At 41.3% G+C, this 19,131-nt stretch overlaps 1 protein-coding gene across 2 annotated transcripts; it reads right to left on the bottom strand.

Annotated features, from left to right (window-relative positions):
• Nucleotides 1–1,702: 1,702 nt before the first annotated feature.
• LOC147157587 (DENN domain-containing protein 3-like) lies at nucleotides 1,703–19,088 on the bottom strand. 2 transcript variants are annotated; one of them, XM_086063532.1, is made up of 30 exons: nucleotides 18,928–19,088; nucleotides 15,625–15,718; nucleotides 15,355–15,510; nucleotides 15,137–15,272; nucleotides 14,401–14,516; nucleotides 14,205–14,335; nucleotides 14,025–14,136; nucleotides 13,707–13,826; nucleotides 13,323–13,421; nucleotides 13,109–13,228; nucleotides 12,917–13,032; nucleotides 12,687–12,842; nucleotides 12,424–12,520; nucleotides 12,217–12,320; nucleotides 11,464–11,669; nucleotides 11,235–11,394; nucleotides 11,011–11,167; nucleotides 9,810–10,026; nucleotides 8,978–9,057; nucleotides 8,505–8,684; nucleotides 8,266–8,436; nucleotides 7,689–7,818; nucleotides 7,414–7,521; nucleotides 5,405–5,502; nucleotides 4,534–4,688; nucleotides 3,615–3,681; nucleotides 3,414–3,486; nucleotides 3,209–3,327; nucleotides 2,958–3,095; nucleotides 1,703–2,791 (listed from the first exon to the last, which is right to left on the bottom strand). In XM_086063532.1, exons 2-30 carry the CDS (start codon nucleotides 15,703–15,705, stop codon nucleotides 2,597–2,599), a joined length of 3,798 nt encoding a protein of 1,265 aa, XP_085919658.1. In that variant the 5' UTR covers nucleotides 15,706–15,718; nucleotides 18,928–19,088; the 3' UTR covers nucleotides 1,703–2,596. The 2 variants fall into 2 exon arrangements, with proteins under 2 accessions (XP_085919658.1, XP_085919659.1); XM_086063533.1 differs by lacking the exons at nucleotides 1,703–2,791; nucleotides 2,958–3,095; nucleotides 3,209–3,327; ... (1 more) ...; nucleotides 3,615–3,681; nucleotides 4,534–4,688 and adding an exon at nucleotides 6,119–6,239.
• Between the last annotated feature and the right edge of the window lie 43 nt (nucleotides 19,089–19,131).

Raw genomic sequence — 19,131 nt, forward strand, 5'->3', positions numbered from 1 at the left:
TTATATTCTGAGGGTGTGCCACAGTAATTGTGGGGGAAAGTTTTGACTTTTTGTATACACTGTGCAGTATTGTGTATATGTAAACACAAATGTGTATGTAAAATTGTTCAATAAAAAGCAATCACAATAAAATTCCTGTTTTAAAATTGTATTTAAAAAAATAATAAACAAAAATATTAACTTTATAGTGCAGCATTTATCAAATTGCTTATTTTATTATTATTATTTTTTTACAATAGATGTACAGTGCATGTAAAATGGTTAATTTTACAATTAACAAATTCACCTTTACAAAAATATTGTCAACTTTTATGAATGCCTATTTACAATACACCAATTAACTAAATAATGAAAAAATGAAATTTTAACTCTGCAAATTTAGGCTAAATGAATTCCTACAAATATGATGGTACTTTTGATCATGTCTCAGTGGGCCGCTTTCAAGAACGACGCGGATCGTATCCGACTAACCTCTCAGACAGTCAGCGTCATGTTGATGTTATTATATCCAGCAGACACGCGGGCGTGACCGTTCACGCTGTCAGCTGATTTTACGAGCGCACAAGTTCTTGCTGCGCCTACAATGCAAATGTCTGGGAAAAAAAAAGAAGAATGTTACGATTCTCTGCAGCAGGTTTGTGCAATGTGAAGTCAAGCAGGCGCAGGCAACAATTGCACACAAACGTCGGCAGACCACAATTGGCATCTTGTGCGAATGAGCTCCTATCTCATAAGGGCTGTCGTTGCTTTGGCTGATTATAAGTTACTTGTTCTGTCCTGTCCTGTCCCAACAGTGCAAACTGTTGTTGAGGTCATTTTGTTTTCCCATGTTGCTCAAACACTGCAACAGTGTGCAAACCTGTGCCTCCCCTCATGTGAGTTCATGCTCTGTGGATTAAAAGGAACCGATTTAAGAGTTGCAGGGAAACAGAAACCCCGCTTATTTTACCGGGCTAGCGAAGGGTGTGAAGAGATTTAACGGCTTCTGGCAGTTTTATGCAATGCAATAATGAGCCAATGTATAGGAAAAGCATCCGTTTTTCCTTTTTTGGTATTTTAAAAGGAGACACAGCCGCTATTTTCTCAACAATTTAAGTGTCTTAATAACATGCACGTGAAGTGCTTTCATCAAAACATCCCAAGAATCAAGAATCACAGCTTACTGTGTAAGGGAAAGAAGCACAAGTGCTTAAAGAATAATGTATTTTCACTCATGGAGGCAGCACTTCATGCACGTCATTTGATTTGTGTGCTACATGACAAAAAAAAAACATTCAAACAATGTTCACAACATCACTGAGCAATCACAAAGCAATGCTGTAATCCAATAAAACTCAATGCAGTTCTGCTTACCTTTTAGACAGTGTGGTCCAGCAGTTACTCAAAAATGGCAGATTTTCACCCAGTCAAGCTGCCGGGTCATAGGTGAAGAAGCTCATGTGGGGGCAATATTACTGTACGTAACCCATTAAATAAATTAAAATAGAACAGAATGTAGAATTTGAACGCAATGCACAAAAACAAACAGCACACATGGATAAAAAAAGAAAAAGAAAAAAAGAAGTTGTCTGGACAATAAGCAATGTTTTCCTCGAGCAGGAAGGCGTGTCACGTTTTTGTTACCACTTGTAAACATTAACCACAGCGCCCTCCGGTGGCAGAAAGTAGCAACTGAAGGTGGTGTACAAACAACAAATGCACGTTTGAAAGTGTTGACGTCACACATTATGTGCCGTTTACTGTTAAAAATCTCAAGTGTTTTGTACACTTTCAACAAAGTATCACATAAAAAACAACAGTACAAATGTGTTACATTTCTTCCTCTGCAATAGAAAGTGCCATTATATTGCAATTAAAAATACAATGTACAGAAACACAATGAAAATACCGAGTGATCCACAGTACAGATTAAATAGTGAGCTATAAATATGTTTCAGGCATTTTATGACCTTAAAGTGATTTTTGTTGTTTTTATTTGGTTGCTTTTATTTCCTTCATATAAGAGGTTAAAAAACCTGTGAGGAAACTAGACTCTTTCATCGGTCCCTCCAAAACGCAAAAGCCGAGCTACTACGGAAAACCTGGCATAAATCCGATGTTGCATTTTTTACAGAACACACTTGACCCTGACATGACCTCCAGGGGGTCTATTTCGTCCATCCCATTCCATGTTTGTTCCTTTTTTAAAGAAGTGAGGTAAATTATTTTAATTTTTAAAAAAATCTGACCATTATACAGTGAATAGCGAACGTGTCAAGTTGAACATGTAACTTGTCCATCTCAATCCCACAATACATAAAGTAGCAACTTGGAAAATGCCTCGTTTTACAGGCAGCAATATAGTGAAATATTATGATACATATAAACCGGTAAGTAACTTGTGTGAGCTCATGACTGTGTTTAAGCGAGGGTTATAGTGTCTTTTGCCATCTTCACAACCGGAATAAAAAGTTCCAATAAACGAAATGAATTCACAGCCAGGCTGGCTTACATAATACTACTGTCGATACTGAGGGTACAAGGCAGACGGTTTTCTGCGTCAGTCTCCGTTTTTCCTACACACGTGAAGTGGTCACCTGATTGCAAACAACACTTCCTACTCCACCTTCCAGATTGCGATCTTCCCATCGTGCTTGGCGGCGCCGCTGAGGACGTAGCGGTCCTCGGCCGAGCACAGCGCCGTCACCTTGTCGCTGTGGCCGTGGAGCTCCTTGAGCACCTGCCGGCGGTCCACGTCCAGTATGTAGATCTTCCCTTTGGTGGAGGAGCGGCCTACTGCGCCCACCCACACCTGCGGAGAGAAGCCATTTTGAGTCGCTGCGGGGATGATCACAACTGCCAGACATCGCTGGTGGATGAAAGGCTCCTCGATAGGGTCGAGGTCAGGGGATGAGCTTTCTCCACATTTGAAATGTTCATCTAACGTACTGTTTTTTTTTTATGTGACGTGTGTTCACCTGGTTTTTCACTTTAATCATGCAGCGACATCCAGTGCAGTCCTGTAGCGCCACCCGGTGGTAAGGCTTGGACGCATCTTTCGTGTGCCAAATGCAAACGTCTCCGGAATCAACGCATGCGCTCCATACCTCCTCTCTCTGACACACACACACACACGCGCGCGCAAATTCACTTTACGTTATGTGTCTTACGAGGAAAAATGCTCGCAAACCACTTGAAAGTGGACCAAGTGCAAGCGTGTTTGTGTTACCTCAGGTAACAACAGCACACAGCTGAATGCCGCCGCAGAGCCTTTGTGTTGCTCGGGCAGGTTGAGACGATGCTTTAAGGTGCCGTTCCTCCACACCTCCATGATGCTGTCTCTGGAACCTGGAAGAAATCAGAAAGAACACACAGTTGGATGCATTTCTTTGGTGACTTTGAAGCGGATAAAAAAGGGACACTGAGATACCTACAGCACCAGAGAGTCACGTTGTAACTGTACACCGAGTGCAGGCGGTCACAGGAGAGGCGAAAGTTTTTCTTCACCTGAGGGGTTGACATTCGGATTTTTAGGATACATGTGGTCACTTTCTTCCTATTATTTGTGGGTGTTCTAATATTCAAAAACCATGGCTGCAAAAGACATTTCCACATTTTCTGGAATTACAACTGACCTGCAATGTGGAAACATCCCACGCCATTACGGTTCCCTCCGCGCTGCAGGAGTATGCCACCTTCTGGCTGAAAGAAAATATGATGATTGTGTGAATATGGGCAAAATGTTACAAAAGAAATCAACTGGTAGGGGTGAAAATTTATTTTAATGTTAGAAGCAATGAAGTCCGACCAAGTTTAATCTGAGAATGATGTGGATTTGGGCTGTCAAATTCATTTAAATTCAGGGGCCACTTTCACCTAAATTTGAATTTAAAGTTTAATTTATCCGTGGACATGTTTAAATATTTCCTTTTTTTTTTAAAATAAATAATTACAAGTACATTCTAAAAATATTCCCATTTTTAGATTGTCTAATTGCAGAGTATTCTGAAATTTCTTGTTTGCATCAAATCCTGATTAGCAGCCAGAATGTAATTTAAGTGGTCGTCAGTGTGCCATCCAGTGGACACAATTAGCAACAGTTCATTTTAGTGAGAAATGTCAGTTTGTGTTCTGTCCTCACGGGCCAGATTGGACCCCATGACGGGCCTGTTCTGACCCCCGCGCTGTATGTTTGACACCTCTGATCTAAATTGTACATTCACATCATTCAAAATGAGGAATAAATGATTTCATATTTTGATGACTGTGTGGCCACCATCCTCCACTGACCTCAAGCCTATTGAGAACCTATGGGACCTCCATGTTCCTTGTAGAACTGTATTTTTTGAAAAAAAAAAAAAATCGAAATTGTTGCTTTAGCTGCTAATTGTCTTAAGGGAGAAAAACACACGATGTGACCACTGTCATCCCCTGACCTCAACCCAACTGAGAAACATATTCACCTTATAAATGAATATAGATTAGGCACCAATTTATTATCCTGCTTTTCATAACTGTATTTTGAGCAAAATTCCAAAATGATTGTTGCTTCACCTGTATTTGTCCGTGTCGAGTGCGAGTCCGGTCACCTCGGACCTGTGATCCGTCAGCTGCCTGTTACAGACCATGGCCACTATGCTGATGATGTAGATGACGGAATCCTCGGAGCCCATCCACACTTGGTCTTTGTCTACGGCCAACATGCAGTTCTGAACCAACACAATTTGAGGAATGATGAGGCTTGGAATAAAAACAGCACATGCGTTTAGTGGTGGATGGCAGTTCATTTTGTCATTCCTAAAAGTCTCCACTAGATGGCAATCATGTTCCACAATTCCACTATTTGCACCAACTGATTGCGTTTATGACCAAGCAGTCATAATTTAGGTTATGTTGCAAATATGTAACAAAAAATCCCAATAATTATTGTTTTTATATATATATGTGTTTTTTGTTAATTTAATATGGCAATATGACCCAGAACATAAGGTCAAATATGCCTTGCCACACTTTGGACTCTCCTGGAGACTCTCCTGAGAAATAACTCAACTGAAACACAGATGAATGATCTACTTTCCAGTTTAATGAGATGTCATGCAAATGTAACCGTGTGCGCATCGGAAAGAGCCAAGGTAACACATTTCATGTGACTGAAGGTCGAATGAAACAAACACTGTGGCCGCATAAAACATGTTTAAGTGAGAGGCCAGCAAAGGAGCCAAAGTTAATGGGAGGAAAACTCGTTTATGCGTTGCTGATGTCAGTGGCATGCGTCGTGTTTGTGCCTGTTTAACGGCCCTAGTCCGCCCGGTAACAAGGCAGTTAGTCGGGTGTCGACCAAACAAAATATGAAAGTTTTTTGTATGTACTGTACACGGTATTTCGGGGCAATTTATGTGCATTTTGTATGTTTTTGCTTTTTTACCAGTCTGGCGTTGCCGACTTGACAAGTGTGCGTCAGGGACCAGCTGGAGGCATCAAACACCATCACCTTGCCATCGCTCACAGACACCCATAACTGACCTGAAACAAGCACACATACAGTTATTTCATACTTTTATCACCAATGTGTAACCGCTTTAAGTCAACCCGGTTATCTATGTTACGTGTCAAATTTAGCCATTCCATTTTTTTTTTAAAGAATGACAGAAAAATTATAGTACTTCTTGCGCTGGCCTTATTTTGTTCTTTTTACTGTAGGCGTAAAATGATGATTCATCGGGTCATACTAACCCCTGAACAATTTGGGTGTAGAACAGAAACAAAGAGTTTTTGTTACACATACCAAAAGAGGAGTGAACCACCTCAATACTGATTTAAGAGTTTTTGTTTCGTATACCAAACAACAAGTGTAAACCCTCACCACAGACACACACAGCCACTTTTGAAATTCTAAAAATGTCCTCCTTCAGGAACGAATGGAAATACTTGCTAAAGTCCAACCCCACCCGTCTTCAGCTAACGGTCAGATTCCTGTACTCAAGACCCCCAGAGGTGTTTATTTTTAAAAAACACGGCGGAGAAGAGAGCGAGAACGTGGAGAGGAGGCACGACATAGGCGGGAGAGAAAGGAAGCTATTTGACCGGCGAAGAGGGAGCGCTGTTGGGAGAGCGCCAGGAATTCAACTCAGTGACCTACATTCAAATGAAAGCGGAGCGAGAGGAGAGGCTGACGGCCGTCGTCTGAATGGTCACGTTTGTTCTTTTCCCCCACGCAGATGGCAAAGAGGCGACAGGAAGAACTGTGTCGCTGAGCCAGCCTGCCACCAGAAGGACGTCTTAAGTGGCGCCACATGCTCGCAGAGTATTCACATAGCCACATGTATTACCATTGTTTTTTTGTTTTTGTTTTAATTATGCAGTTCATAACCTTTGCTCCTTTAGGAAGACTGATGACGTTTTACAAGCACTTCACTCTCGGCCATTATATTATTATAGGCCATAAAATTTCCACAGAATGACCTTATAATTAATCTGCTTGCTTCTTTAGTAAACTAAAAATATTCATTGGCTATTGTGACCTGCTCATTTTAGGGCTTTGGAAATTAAAAAATATATAATTACATATAAAAAAAAATACGGATCAACATAATAAACAGAAGAAAAGGGGGTAAAAAAAAAAATGTGTACATTTTGCAAATCATTTCTCAAATTTTTACAAAATGGGTCAAATTGACCGACGACACTGTAACAGGAGATTGACAGCATTATGAAGTTGGTTGACAAAAAAAAAAAATATATATATATATATATATATATATATATATATATGTATATATCCATGTGTTTCTTTGTAAGGTAAAAATGTTATTTGGTCAATGTGACCCGCCGCATATTTAGTCATTTGATTTCTTTGGAAACTCAAAAATATGTTTTTAAATACGCATAATAAAAATAAGACAAATACGGACAGATGAAGAAGATTTATCTTATTTTAAAAAAATATATTCAAATAATATTTTTGTATATATATATTTTTTTATTAGTTTCTTTGGTATGCCGAAATCGCTCATGGGTCATTGTGACCCGAAGCATATTTACTCATTTTAGGCTGTTAAGATCAAAATTAAAATATATAGTAAAAAAAAAAAGAATTTCATTATATTTCTAATTTTTCAAGAACATACAGTAAGATGAGGGACCGAATGCAAACAACCAAAAATCCAAAAGTTATGCTACTAATGTGAGGTCTTGTTGCCATCCGTAGCTCCTGGCGGCAATGTTTGCATAAGCCATATTTGCTTTTGAAAGATTGTCTTAACATCAACCCGTCTATTAAGTGTGTTCATGCAGAGGACACCACAAGAGCTTGGGAATGTTTATGGGTGTCTTTATGACAGACTAATCGACTTCTTGGTGACACAGAGTCAGCGGTGGAGGAAGCGTCCGCGTGTGATGTGAGGACAAAGGTCAAAAGTGTTTCATTTCAGTTACCTGGCGTGTAGAGAAGAACGTCAACGGTGCGAGGCTCGGCGAGTTCCAGCGAAGGGTTAATCTTGTGCTTGAGCGTCTCGGCGGTCGTCCTGGGAACCATCATCGGCACTGGAGACACACAAACAATGCATTAAAAAAAAAAAAGTTGTGGAAGGAAACCTGAGGGTAAAACTGGTACCATTTGGATATCAAACAACAAAAGCTAAACTTCAGCAATCTGTATTCAAATCATGTTTATTATTTCCTTTGGTGATGGCATTTTGTTTTTGGTCTACCTTCCATCTTGATGCGGTCAAAGTGAGCCAGCTTGGAGGCGGCGTAAGTGGCCTTACTGCTCTGAAGGCTGCCCACTACCGCGTCCATCAGCAAGGCATTGGTCAGGGCCTGCTGCATGTACTGGGGGTCCTGGAACAAAAATTATTATTATTATTTTTTAAATACCTCGTTGAACTGGTTGTTACAATCATCTGTAAACATTTTGTGTGTAAACAGAAAGTCTTCTCTTTAGGAAATAAAAGATGCATACAAGTACAACCGTAACCACTTGAACAGCAAATTATTTATGAACAAATAGCGACGCTATACTTGTTTGCATTTGTTATTGCTTTGGTTCAATTTGAAAAGCCCGAGAGGTGTTGTTTTATTTTTCTCTTGTGGTGCTCTGATATTCACAACCATTTGATGCCATTAACGTTCTGCCAAAATAAATTATCTCTCTCGCCAGAAGCTGAGCATTTGAACAGGGGTGTGTACACTTTTCATATCCACTGCATTTGATGCACATTTTTATATTTTACAAAAGGAAATCCTCAGTCTGTTATAGTATATAGACACTCCCTCATTCGGCGCTACCTTGTGCTGGTCGGCCATGTCGCGTCCAGCCCACATCTCTTTGACCATCAGGTTCCAGAGTTCCGTCTCCGTCTTCAAATTGGCCTCAAAGGCCTCCTTCCTGCCTCGCACGCGCAACTTCAAGCTGGGAATTCGCAGGAGCAAGAAAGGAGCCGAGGACACTTTTACCTCCTGCGGGGAAAATCAGAAGACGTTAAGCGTGTGGACCATTAACCACATCAAAACCTTTCTTCTTTTACCTCTAAATCCCTGTATTGTGCCACCTCCACGTAGCCGGGCCGCCCGTCGGTAAGCAGGAAAAGCCGCCGCTGGGTCATGGCGATCTTGCCCACGCCACGGCTGGTCTTAACCGAGGAGGACAGCTTGAAGACGCACTCGCTGGGTTCGATGTGCTCCAACACAGACGCAGGCAAGCATACCTGAAAAAAAAAAAAACGGAACTTGTTGATTCATCACAGTACAGCATTATGATGGACTTATAAGAAGCCTCTCTTTGCTACAGTGGAAAAAACGAAGACAAAAAAATGTTTCAAAAAAGTCTATCCCCAAGTCACGAACTACATGCCTCTGTAATTCTTTATCCTTTGTATAGTTTGACGGTGAGCCAAAAATGACAGAGACCTTTTGTTAAGATGCCGAGGAACTGTTTTCAATTTCAAAAAATACAAATGTAGGCTATATAATTTGTCTCGGTGAGTTCACGGATACACACCTCTTGTGCCTCAGCTTCCGTTTCTTTCCAGATGGTGTAGAAAACACGAAACAACTCGGGACCAACCTGCTTCTGATGCCCTGAAATGAACAACAGAAACACATAGCTCGTATCTCGTGTCTTTCATTGAACGCGTCAAATTGTAAAACGAAACCCGCATCGACATTATGAAGGAGGTTTATCAGGGGGGGGAAAAGCAAGAGGAGCCATGTTCAAACAAGCAGAAGCCCGAAGTCGCCTGAAAATTAATTCAGGTGAAAAAATAAATCTGTTGCATCTTAATGGACCATCCAAACAAAGAGGACACAAGGGGGAAAAAAGGAAACAGCGATGTTTAATTATTTCTGACTCTCCCCTGCTAGAATAATATTTAGTCTCCAGGTCTCTCTTATCTCTTATTCTCGCCTTGTGCTAATCGCACACAGGAATGCCGTCAGGTCACAGTGGCAGCTCTTTACAATGCGCAAAAAAACCTTGAGCGTTTCTTGTGTAATGTAGTAGAAAGAAAACCATCCACTGGGAGCGGACATCAGAGTTTCTTATTATAGAGATGACTATATTCATCGTCACGGGAGTTGAGACTTGCATCCACAGGTCCTGTGTTAAATCTCGCTTTCTTAAAAAATGCGAGCAAATCTTTAACCTGAGGAAGTGTTTTGTGGCGGAAACTCCTTCAGAGCATGTGGGAGACATTTTAGGTACAAGTACAACCCAAATTGTGGATTGAGGCATTCATTTTACATATAGTTACTTCATTAAAGAGGGGGTGCAACTAATTGGGGAGTGTTGCCCAAATAAGCGGCACAAATGAGATATTTTCTGTCATACTCACCAACAGTGAGAGCATCAAAAAGCCTGTAAATGGTCCCCTGGTCTTTTACCATCCCGGATTCCTGGACGCACTTGACAAACTCATCCAGTTGCATGTATTTTTTCGGCAGCTGGAAGCGCTTTACGGTGCCTTCCTCGTTCTTGCTGTCGTGTTGCTCGCGCTCCTGGTCCCGCTTGAGGCGGATGATGAGACGTTTTAGTTCTGGCCGCCTGTCGGCCTGCAAGACAATAACAGTCACTCATTATTACAGAAAATTCTGGACTATACGGCGCACCTGACTATTATCCGCGCTAGCTACATTTGGGGAATACTCGTGTTTGTTACACATATAAGCCGCAGGTGTTTTAATGCTACCGCACCGGGTTCCCGTTACTTTCTTTTCCGTATTGAGGGCGCAAACTGTCTCGCTCTCGTTTTGTCTCTCCTACTGTATTTGGACTGACTTGGTTTGTTTTGCTCTGCCTGACGCTCTTGCGCTTCCTTTATAGTGCGCCCCGTTGTGATCTGATGGATAACCTGCACCTTTGTATTAGTCGCAGGGTCGAATGCAAGTAAAAAAAAAGTAGCGGCTTATAGTCCAGAAATTACTGTAAATGGATCTCAGGGGTGCCTGCGGACTCATCAAGTGTTATATAATATATATATATTAAAAAAATTATAATAAAAAAAACAGTTGCAAAGTTGCCCATTTCCACAAATCTGTCAGTGATTTAGCAAGCCATTCTTCATTTTTAGTCCACTGTGATGTAACTGCGGGACTAATTTACATTATATCCATCTCGACTGCTGAGTTTCTCCGCCCATGACTTGGAACAAGGCTGGGTGAATATCCAAACTGTAAGCAGAGTAATATCCAAACTGTAAGCAGAGTCGCAGTGTTAGCAAGAATTAGCATTGCTAACAGCTTTAGCTTAGCACAACTCAAATGGTTAGCTATGTTGCCGAAATTGGGAAGGGGGATATTCATGTTTGATGTGTTCACTACATACTCGTTACAAAGCATTATACGGCAGCTTGGCGATGAAGTGCTGCTTCACCGAGTGAAAATACATATGATGCTTTTGCTTTTTTTCTTTGGACTATGTACAAGTAGCCACTCGCCTAGTCACGGCAACCAAACAATATCAGAGATCTTTAACTAGGACACCTGGGAACTCTTCTAAATTATGAAAAATAAAAAAAAACGCAAACACATTAAGACCTGCAAACGGTCAGCTTCCGGCAGCGAGTCCACCAGAGATTTAACCATCTGCAAAGGAAAGATGTCGGAGTCTGTCTTATAAAGACTCTGGAAGTCCTCTAAGGCGTCCAGACGTCTGTTTGACACGGTATTAACCAAGCCACGCAGGTAATGATACCTGGACAAAAGAGGAATCCATCAGAATAACAAGCATGCCAACTAAATCCTGCGAGTTTCCTCATTACCTGGCCAGCAGAGCAGATTCATCAGGAGGAGTTGCGCTTATGACCTTGCCCAGGCTCGCAACCATTTCCGAATAATAGTTTTGGACATAATGATACGCCAAAGGAGGGGGGAATTCGGGAAGGCGGAAAACCATGACAGCTTTCTGAGGAACCTTCAACCCTGGAACAAGATCACACTCATCAGTTGATTTGAGTTGCCAACAGCTTTCTCGTCTGCGCATGAACACACCAATGTCAGGGGTCATCTTCCGGAGAGAAGCCGGCCTGACGGGGCTGATGGCAGTGAGAGATTCGTGGACTGACTGGTCCAGGTTGGGCATGCTGGCTCCCAGCCGCTTGCTCAGTCGGCTGTCCGGGCTGGCGTAGCTGTTGTAGCCGTTGCGGGACAGCTCGGACATGGGCGGACGCCGGGGTGACTCCGTCACAACACGATTCCTGCAGAATGGCGACAATGGCGGCGAAATGTGCTTTACTGTGACAAAGGAACAGCTTTAATGAAAGCTGCATGACATAATCATATCAGTATATTTTTTTATCCATACAAATTGTATTCTTTTTAATTTTAGGGTTAGGGTTAAGAGCATTTCATCACCCAATTCCACAAACAAGTACCTCAGAGGAACTCTTACAAAATATCTAAGCCATAAATGCTCATATTATTTTCCTTTCTTAAAATTAAGGCTGTCTGATGACTTAAGACCTAAAAGGGCCGGCGATGGAGAAAAAAGCCCCACAAACACACATGGTCTTATCTACAACATACAGTCAGGAAGTTGACCGAAAGCTCAACTGACTAAATATTTTCCAGAAACGGAATCTAAAATTGGACTTTTGAACATTAAGGACTGCACACGCACGTTTTCCTGTGCCGGTCTGTGACATTGACAAGCGATAATTATGTGCAGAGTTTCTAATTGCATCGGCGTTACGGTTGCTTGGTCCCACGGTGCTCGGATCACGGCAGAACCTGAACATACTGTACCTGTGTGCTCGGTTGCGCGTGTTGTGCTCCATGCGGCTGAAGCTGTCCTGTTTCCTGTTCAGCCTGTCTCGCAGGAATGAGTGAAAGATGTGAGTCTCTAAAACCTGGGGGCAGAACACACACACACACACACAAATAAAAAGATCAGTTAGGGTCAGTGCTTGCATTGAGAGTTTATGTGACGTTCTTGTGTATTTCATAGTGTACCTTCTTGTAAAAGGGTTGATCCGCTGGCTCCCTGGTCCGCAAAAACTCCTCACTGTTAAAAACTCGGTGCTCGTGGTTTAGAAAGTCCTGGACCCCTCTGATAGAAGACACGCGACGGACATTTTTAAGACTCCAAATCAAAATGGGCCCCATACCTTTTCTTACTTTAAATACGGAAGCAACTAGAAGTCAACTGGTAATTACTTAAACAGCCGATTTTCTTTTAGCACTTGGCCAACGCTAAACATTCAGCATACACTTGCCGGAAGATGTTGACCAGCAGCTCCAGGCAGATATTTTGTATCTGCTTGTTGAGTCTTCTCTGCCAGATTCGCCGCTGAGCTTGCAGGCCCATGGCATCGGTGGCCGATCCCTGGTGACAAAGCTCCAAGTCGTAGTGAAGCTGGAGCGACTCGGCTCTGAATATCCGCCCACACGCAAAGACATTTTCAGAATCAAGCAGTTGTACCTTAGTACCTCATTATGTTGTTACCGTGAAATAAAACACTCCGCTGCGGTGAGAGGAATTGTGGAAATGTCGATGACGTCAGCCCAGGACGACTGGACGATACCATCGTCAATATTCACCAGGATGAGATCTTCTGTCTCCTGGAATTAAACAGTCAAAAAACGATGCCAAAATAAAGCTCCTATATGATCTGGATGACAAAATTTGTAAGCTCACCGCAGCCACTTCTTCGAAATGACTAATGTGGCAGCCCATCATGAAGGCCGTGGGCGCCATCAGAAAGTCCAGCATTCCTCGAGACAGCACGGGAACGTACGGATGCTGCCAGGTGAGAGGCTGCATCGGGACGGGAAAAAAAAGATAAGGGAAGGAGATAGTAGAGAGACGATTCCAAAAGACGGCGCCGGCACAATGTTCCTCGGTTACCGACCTGCATGTAGAGCAAGAGGCACTCAGCAACCAGAGTGAGTCTGGCCCAGTCGGATGAGAAGAAGACCAGACGTTGTTCTTGGAGAAGGCAGGACAAAATCTAAAAAAACAGAAAAGGGCAGAAGAGGGTTGTTTGTTTTTAGAATGACTGAACTCGTTTCATTATAATCATTAATTATATTGAAAAGCTAGCATATCTTACTCATAATTTACACAGTTTCATCTTTGTAGGTCAGAAATTCTTCGCTAGCTTTCCCTGGGGAGTGCCATGCTAAAAGGTCAAACTCCGGCCACCGCAGTGTAAACAAACACATGCCGGTCTACTTTTTATGTTGCGCAATCGCAGCGTAAAAAAAAAGCAAAGTTGAATGTCCTGCGGTGTTACCTGGAGGAGTGTTGAGTACGAGAAACACAGCAAAGGCAGGTGCAAGTCCACGTCGATGATGGGGCCGTCCTGGTCCTCCCTGGATGGAAGAACCACCAGGAGGGGGCGGAGGCTAAAGGACTGACACACACAGAAAGATTGAGTATGAAGAAGAATCTAATAACGTGCTGGATTTGCTAAACAAAAAATATATTTAAAAAAATGTTTTTACTTTGTTGCTAACCAAAACAGGAGCACAAATAAAGAGTCTTTCAGTGTGGCGTTTCTTTGGGATCCCAACACTATACATCAAATGTGAGTAAAGATGAGTTCTCTGACCACGTGTAGTTGTCCAGGAGGCGGTAAAGGTACGAGGGACAACTTGGCGGAGAACTCCTTCATGGTTTCCATAAAGTCGGCTTGTCTCCCGGGACGCAACTGGGCGAGCAAACTAAAAGAGTGGAAATAACACGCATCAATTGGTCGCCTTTCAAAAATGGAAACGCTCTAAAGTATTACCACGACAAGCAGTCCTTCAAGGCGTTGTAGTACGGGAACTTGGAAATGACGCACACGGCGAAGGCCGTGAAAAGTCGGCATTTGGATGAGATCCACCGTTGGCCGTTCTGGATGGCGGCTTCCTGGCAGGACTGGGAACGAGCCAGTCAGAGACAACGTCGGGAAAACACAAACTCGTCTTGTAATAAGTATCTACCGGTACGGATCTGTAGTACTGCGCCACAACGCCATGAGTTCGATTCCCCAACAGGTCGGTAAAAACCAGGAAGTGATATGCATCTTCTCTCTGCTCATTGGCCAACTGAAGACCACCTGACCAAAAGAAATAAGTGATACTGGATTATTTGAATGCATGTGGAATGCCTTATTATAAAAATAATAATAATAATGTGACATGATATCAAATATAATGGATGTTAATGATTATTATATGAAATTGAAGTTGGACTAAACACATAGAACACTGTGTTTTTACATTAAATAATGTGCTATAATACTGGAAGCTGTCATTGATACCGAGTGCGGATATTATGCGTTTAATCATTTAAGCTCTTCACCAAGTGCGCCACCGCAGCAGTAACAAACACCTGGCAATGAAGGCAAGTTGTATGTGTGGAAAATTGGACTTAGAAAAAATTGAACGCCAGTCCTGTTGAAAATGAATAGAAGAATTTAGATATTACATTGTGCAAAAACTCTTCATAAGTGGAATGAGAAAAATATGTGCCCGACCGGCGTGGATTTTTGGAGCATGTTGAAATTGGAATGGCGAAAATCGAACGAAGATGGAAAAAATGAGGGGAAAAAAATAAATAATGAACGTGAATAACCTTGTGTGTGAGTAACTGAATAGATGCATTCAGCATTCACACAAATATTATAGTTCCCAAACAAAAACCCAATAAGACATGCCAAGAATCAGACAGACGTACCTGGAAAACAGAGCTGAGGCAACGCAATGAGGTCCAGATCCTTCGGGACGCTGATGTCCTCCGTTGCTGAGGATGCCTCCGAATGATTGGCGGTTTCTCCGTTGTGCGCGGAATTGGGAGCACGGTCCCGCCTCTTCTACATGAGCAGTCATAAGATTGTAAACCTTTAAAAAAATAATAATAATAATGTGTCCACAGTGTCCCATATTACAAAATACCTTCTTGATGAAGCTTCTCCGCCGCTGCACACGACTAAAGGAAGGACCAATCACGTGACTGGAATTGGTCTCCTTGGAAACAAAAGGCGGGATGAAGACCTGCAGGACCTCTGCATCCAGAAGGGGAAATTCCACAAACTTATTTTGTTGATGAAGCTGGTAAAAAAGAATAGAATGTATTAATAAAAATGGAGACAGCAGAGTAATATTGTAGATTTACGACAAAAAAAAAGAAAAAAAAGTTGATATTTTCCCATCATCTATAAATACCTGATATACGTCTCTGAGCTTATCGCAGGAGGCTCCGACCACCACGCATGCCTCCAACAGTCCCGAGGGTAGTTCCGCCATTTCCACACATAAACTGAAAGCAACATAACATGCATGGCAGTGGGATGAGAGTTAATGACATCGCAGTAATAGTTAGTCAAAGTTGACTGTAACCCAACAGACCACCCTGAACGCTGGGTGCGCGCAAAATGTGACTAACTCAAGTTTCCAGTAACGTGTGTGCATGAGTGGTTTCAAAGCCAACCAATTAAAAGCCAGCAAAATTGCCCCATGATGTGATGACACACGTTTCTGTATAAATATACATCCCTTTGTGAAACTTCCTCCAGATGAACTCAAGGCATACAAAGTATTTTTAAGCGAGGATCGACATTTTCAGGAAAATAGCAACAAAAGTGAGTACACCCCTAAGTGAAAATGTCCAAATTGAGCACAATAGAAAGCAGGTATGTTAAATTGTGGGTGAAAATATAATATTTTTTTGTGACGAGACAACCATACAAATACAAAATAAGCATGTGAGAAGCAGGTATTACTTTTGTCCCCTTGAGGTCACCATATTTACCTTCTACACTGTAGTAACTGTGACAGTGAATGTGTGTCGCTTTAACTCATTCACTGCCATTGACGGCTATAGACGTCAAAAATTCATTTGAATTATTTCTATTAGTTTAAAAAAAAAAAAATCCACTTTTGTTAGCAAGAGTATGAAAACCTAAAAAAGTATTTTATTGTTCATTTAGAACAGATATAAAATTCAGATTAATTACAATTACAAATTTTAATCGCCTGACGCCACAATTTTTTAATAATATTTTCTTCTTTTTTTGTAAAAAAAAAAGATTAAAAATAAGGGGTGTCAGGCGAATGAATCGCATGACTTCACCACTTAACTCACGATTAATCACAAATTTTACGTTTGTTCTAAATGTACAATAAAAAAAGTTTTCATACTCTTGTTAACAAAAGTAGAAAAAAATGCTACACTAACACAAATAGTTCAAATGAATTTTTGACGTCTATAGCCGTCATTGGCAGTGAATAAGTTAAAAGGTGGTGCTTGGGCTGGTGAGTGACGTGTGTGTCAGCGAATGGAAGTGTGTGTGTGACAGAGGTAAACATCTGCAACTGCTTTGTTTGCACTATGCTGCGGTCATCAAAGCTAAGAAGAGAACATTGTCTTAATTCACTGCAGTTAGCTTCTTCATACAAAGTTGACAGGGTCAAGGTGGCCAAGGAACTCTTTTTTTCCTACTTTCCACACCATATGTTTGACATCTGGGGCTCCACTGTATCCTCTATGTCATGTGCAGTGTAAGGCAGCTTGGCGTTTCCGTATTAGCCACAAAACATCTGACTTGAATTAGTTAGAGCAACAAGCAAAACTCACTTTTAACGCACATCCCAAATACTTTTGTTTTTAAATCTTCTACTCTGCGCCATCCGTCTCGTCCCTAACCTTCAAAAAGTGTTTCTCTTTCGTCCATTCCGGCCTCCAGCTGAGCGTGTCATGGAAACGCACACTTAAATCACCCCCCCTACGAGGTCTACTAGGTTTGTTAAAAAAGTGTTTGTGGGAACAAGACATCGAAACACAAACCCTTAACAAAACGCAGATGTGATTCTGAAACTAATAGTGCTTACGCCAGCAAGTGGTAAAAACCCAGCCGGCCCAAAACGTGGCGGCTCGAGCGCTGACCAGAACGACGAGAACACACGATATCAAACCAACCGCGCCCTCTTATTGTGCTCATTGATTACATAAAAATCTTGTTTTACGGTATTTCCAAAAATAAAAACAGTGAATGTAAACTATTAATAATAACATTTGACCGCCACATAAAAGTGGGTAAACAGGAAAATAAAACCTTCCTCTTTGATAAAGGTTACGGTCAGGACTGATTTTTAGTCAGGATTGACTCAAGATGGTTATGACATGTCATTTTTCTCTGTGACAATGATAGTCTCTTTTTTGTTCTTGTTGTAACTCCGTGATTAAGGGAAGTTACAACAGTCCTTGTTTTTTTTCTTTTCTTTCAATCTTTGCAATGACTTTCCAGCTGGTCCAAAATAGTCCGAGTGAAGACTGGAACGAGGAGAAGAGGGTTACCTTATCAATCCTACACGCAAAGTTCACGTTTACTTATTTGAGGTGTTACTGCCTCCTCCTTTTAAAAAGAAGAAGAAGAAAGAAACTCACCAACAGCAACGAAGCTGTGCATAGTAGGAGTGACAAGGACAAAACAAGTTTGGCCTCATATTTTCTCATCAGGTGTTTTAAAGAACTGAAATAACAATGAAGACAAGCTGAAGAAGCCCCACATGGAAGTGGCGGCCGAAGTGAAAGCGGATTTAAAACCCCTCCTGTTATGTCGCATTTCAAATTGGGAAATACTTCAGCTGTCCTCAACCTTTATTGCTGAGGTTTCAGATATTAGTAACTTATATTTTGGTTTAATTGTCACTATTTGCAGCTGTGTTCACTGTTTTTTGTTGTTGTTTTTTTATACAGTCAACTCCTACTTGACCCATTATTATTATTTTACTTTCTGTTTATTATGATTAATCTTATCTGTACATTAATCAGTGTTTGAGAGAAAATTAGTCTTTGAGGTGCACATCTGGATCTCAAGGCAATCCCTAAACTTTTTTATGACCTCTGTTTTTTGTTAAGTCCCCCAAATTAAGTTAACCAAAATAACTGCATATATTACAGTATTTTTTTTTAAACTGCTAAAAACATGTTATGGTTAGATTATCTATGTAAATTGACCATTTTACAGCAGTTACTTGATGATCATTCATCTGATATTTTCTCAATTTGAATCACAACACAGAGCAGAAATGGGTGGAAACCATTTTTGCTTGTTTAATTAATTGTTATTCGCCACAGTGTTATGATGAGAAATGTTATTTGTTTAATGGAAAATACTTTAGAAAAGCTCTACTGTATAAAAAACAAACTTAATAGCAGTCCTTTTTAGTACTGTATATGCCGTGGGCCACTTAATTGATGGCGGGCCACAAAGGTCCCCCGGGTCATAGTTTGTACACCACTGCATTAATGTACACATAAATGAAGCACATTTAGCACATTAACGTTGTGAGTTTTCTCCAACTTTAGAATTATTGACTTGGTCAAAGTGACTTCCATTCATTTAAGTTATTTTTTCTTTAGTCCGCAAATCGACGATAGTACATTGAGTAGTCGTGTTGTCTTCTGGCAGAATAGTTGGCACATGAGTGACGCCTAGTTACGACGTAAAAAAATTAATGACTTGCCTTCAATTAAACATTTCTACAGTCAAGCTGCAATTTCCTCAAAGTCCTGCGGCCATTACGAGATCTTCCACGGCGAAAGAGACCCAAACGTTGGCAGTTGGCGTTCACACGCTGGACTGACTGACTGAATCGAGTGAAGTGACGCAAACGTCCCCCCCACAAAAAAAGGAAGAAAAAAAAAAGTTTGCCCGCGCGAATTGTGAA

This window comes from Leptonotus elevatus, chromosome 19 (assembly GCF_054856555.1).
Source record: "Leptonotus elevatus isolate MCC_2025b chromosome 19, RoL_Lele_1.0, whole genome shotgun sequence".
Taxonomy (NCBI): domain Eukaryota; kingdom Metazoa; phylum Chordata; class Actinopteri; order Syngnathiformes; family Syngnathidae; genus Leptonotus; species Leptonotus elevatus.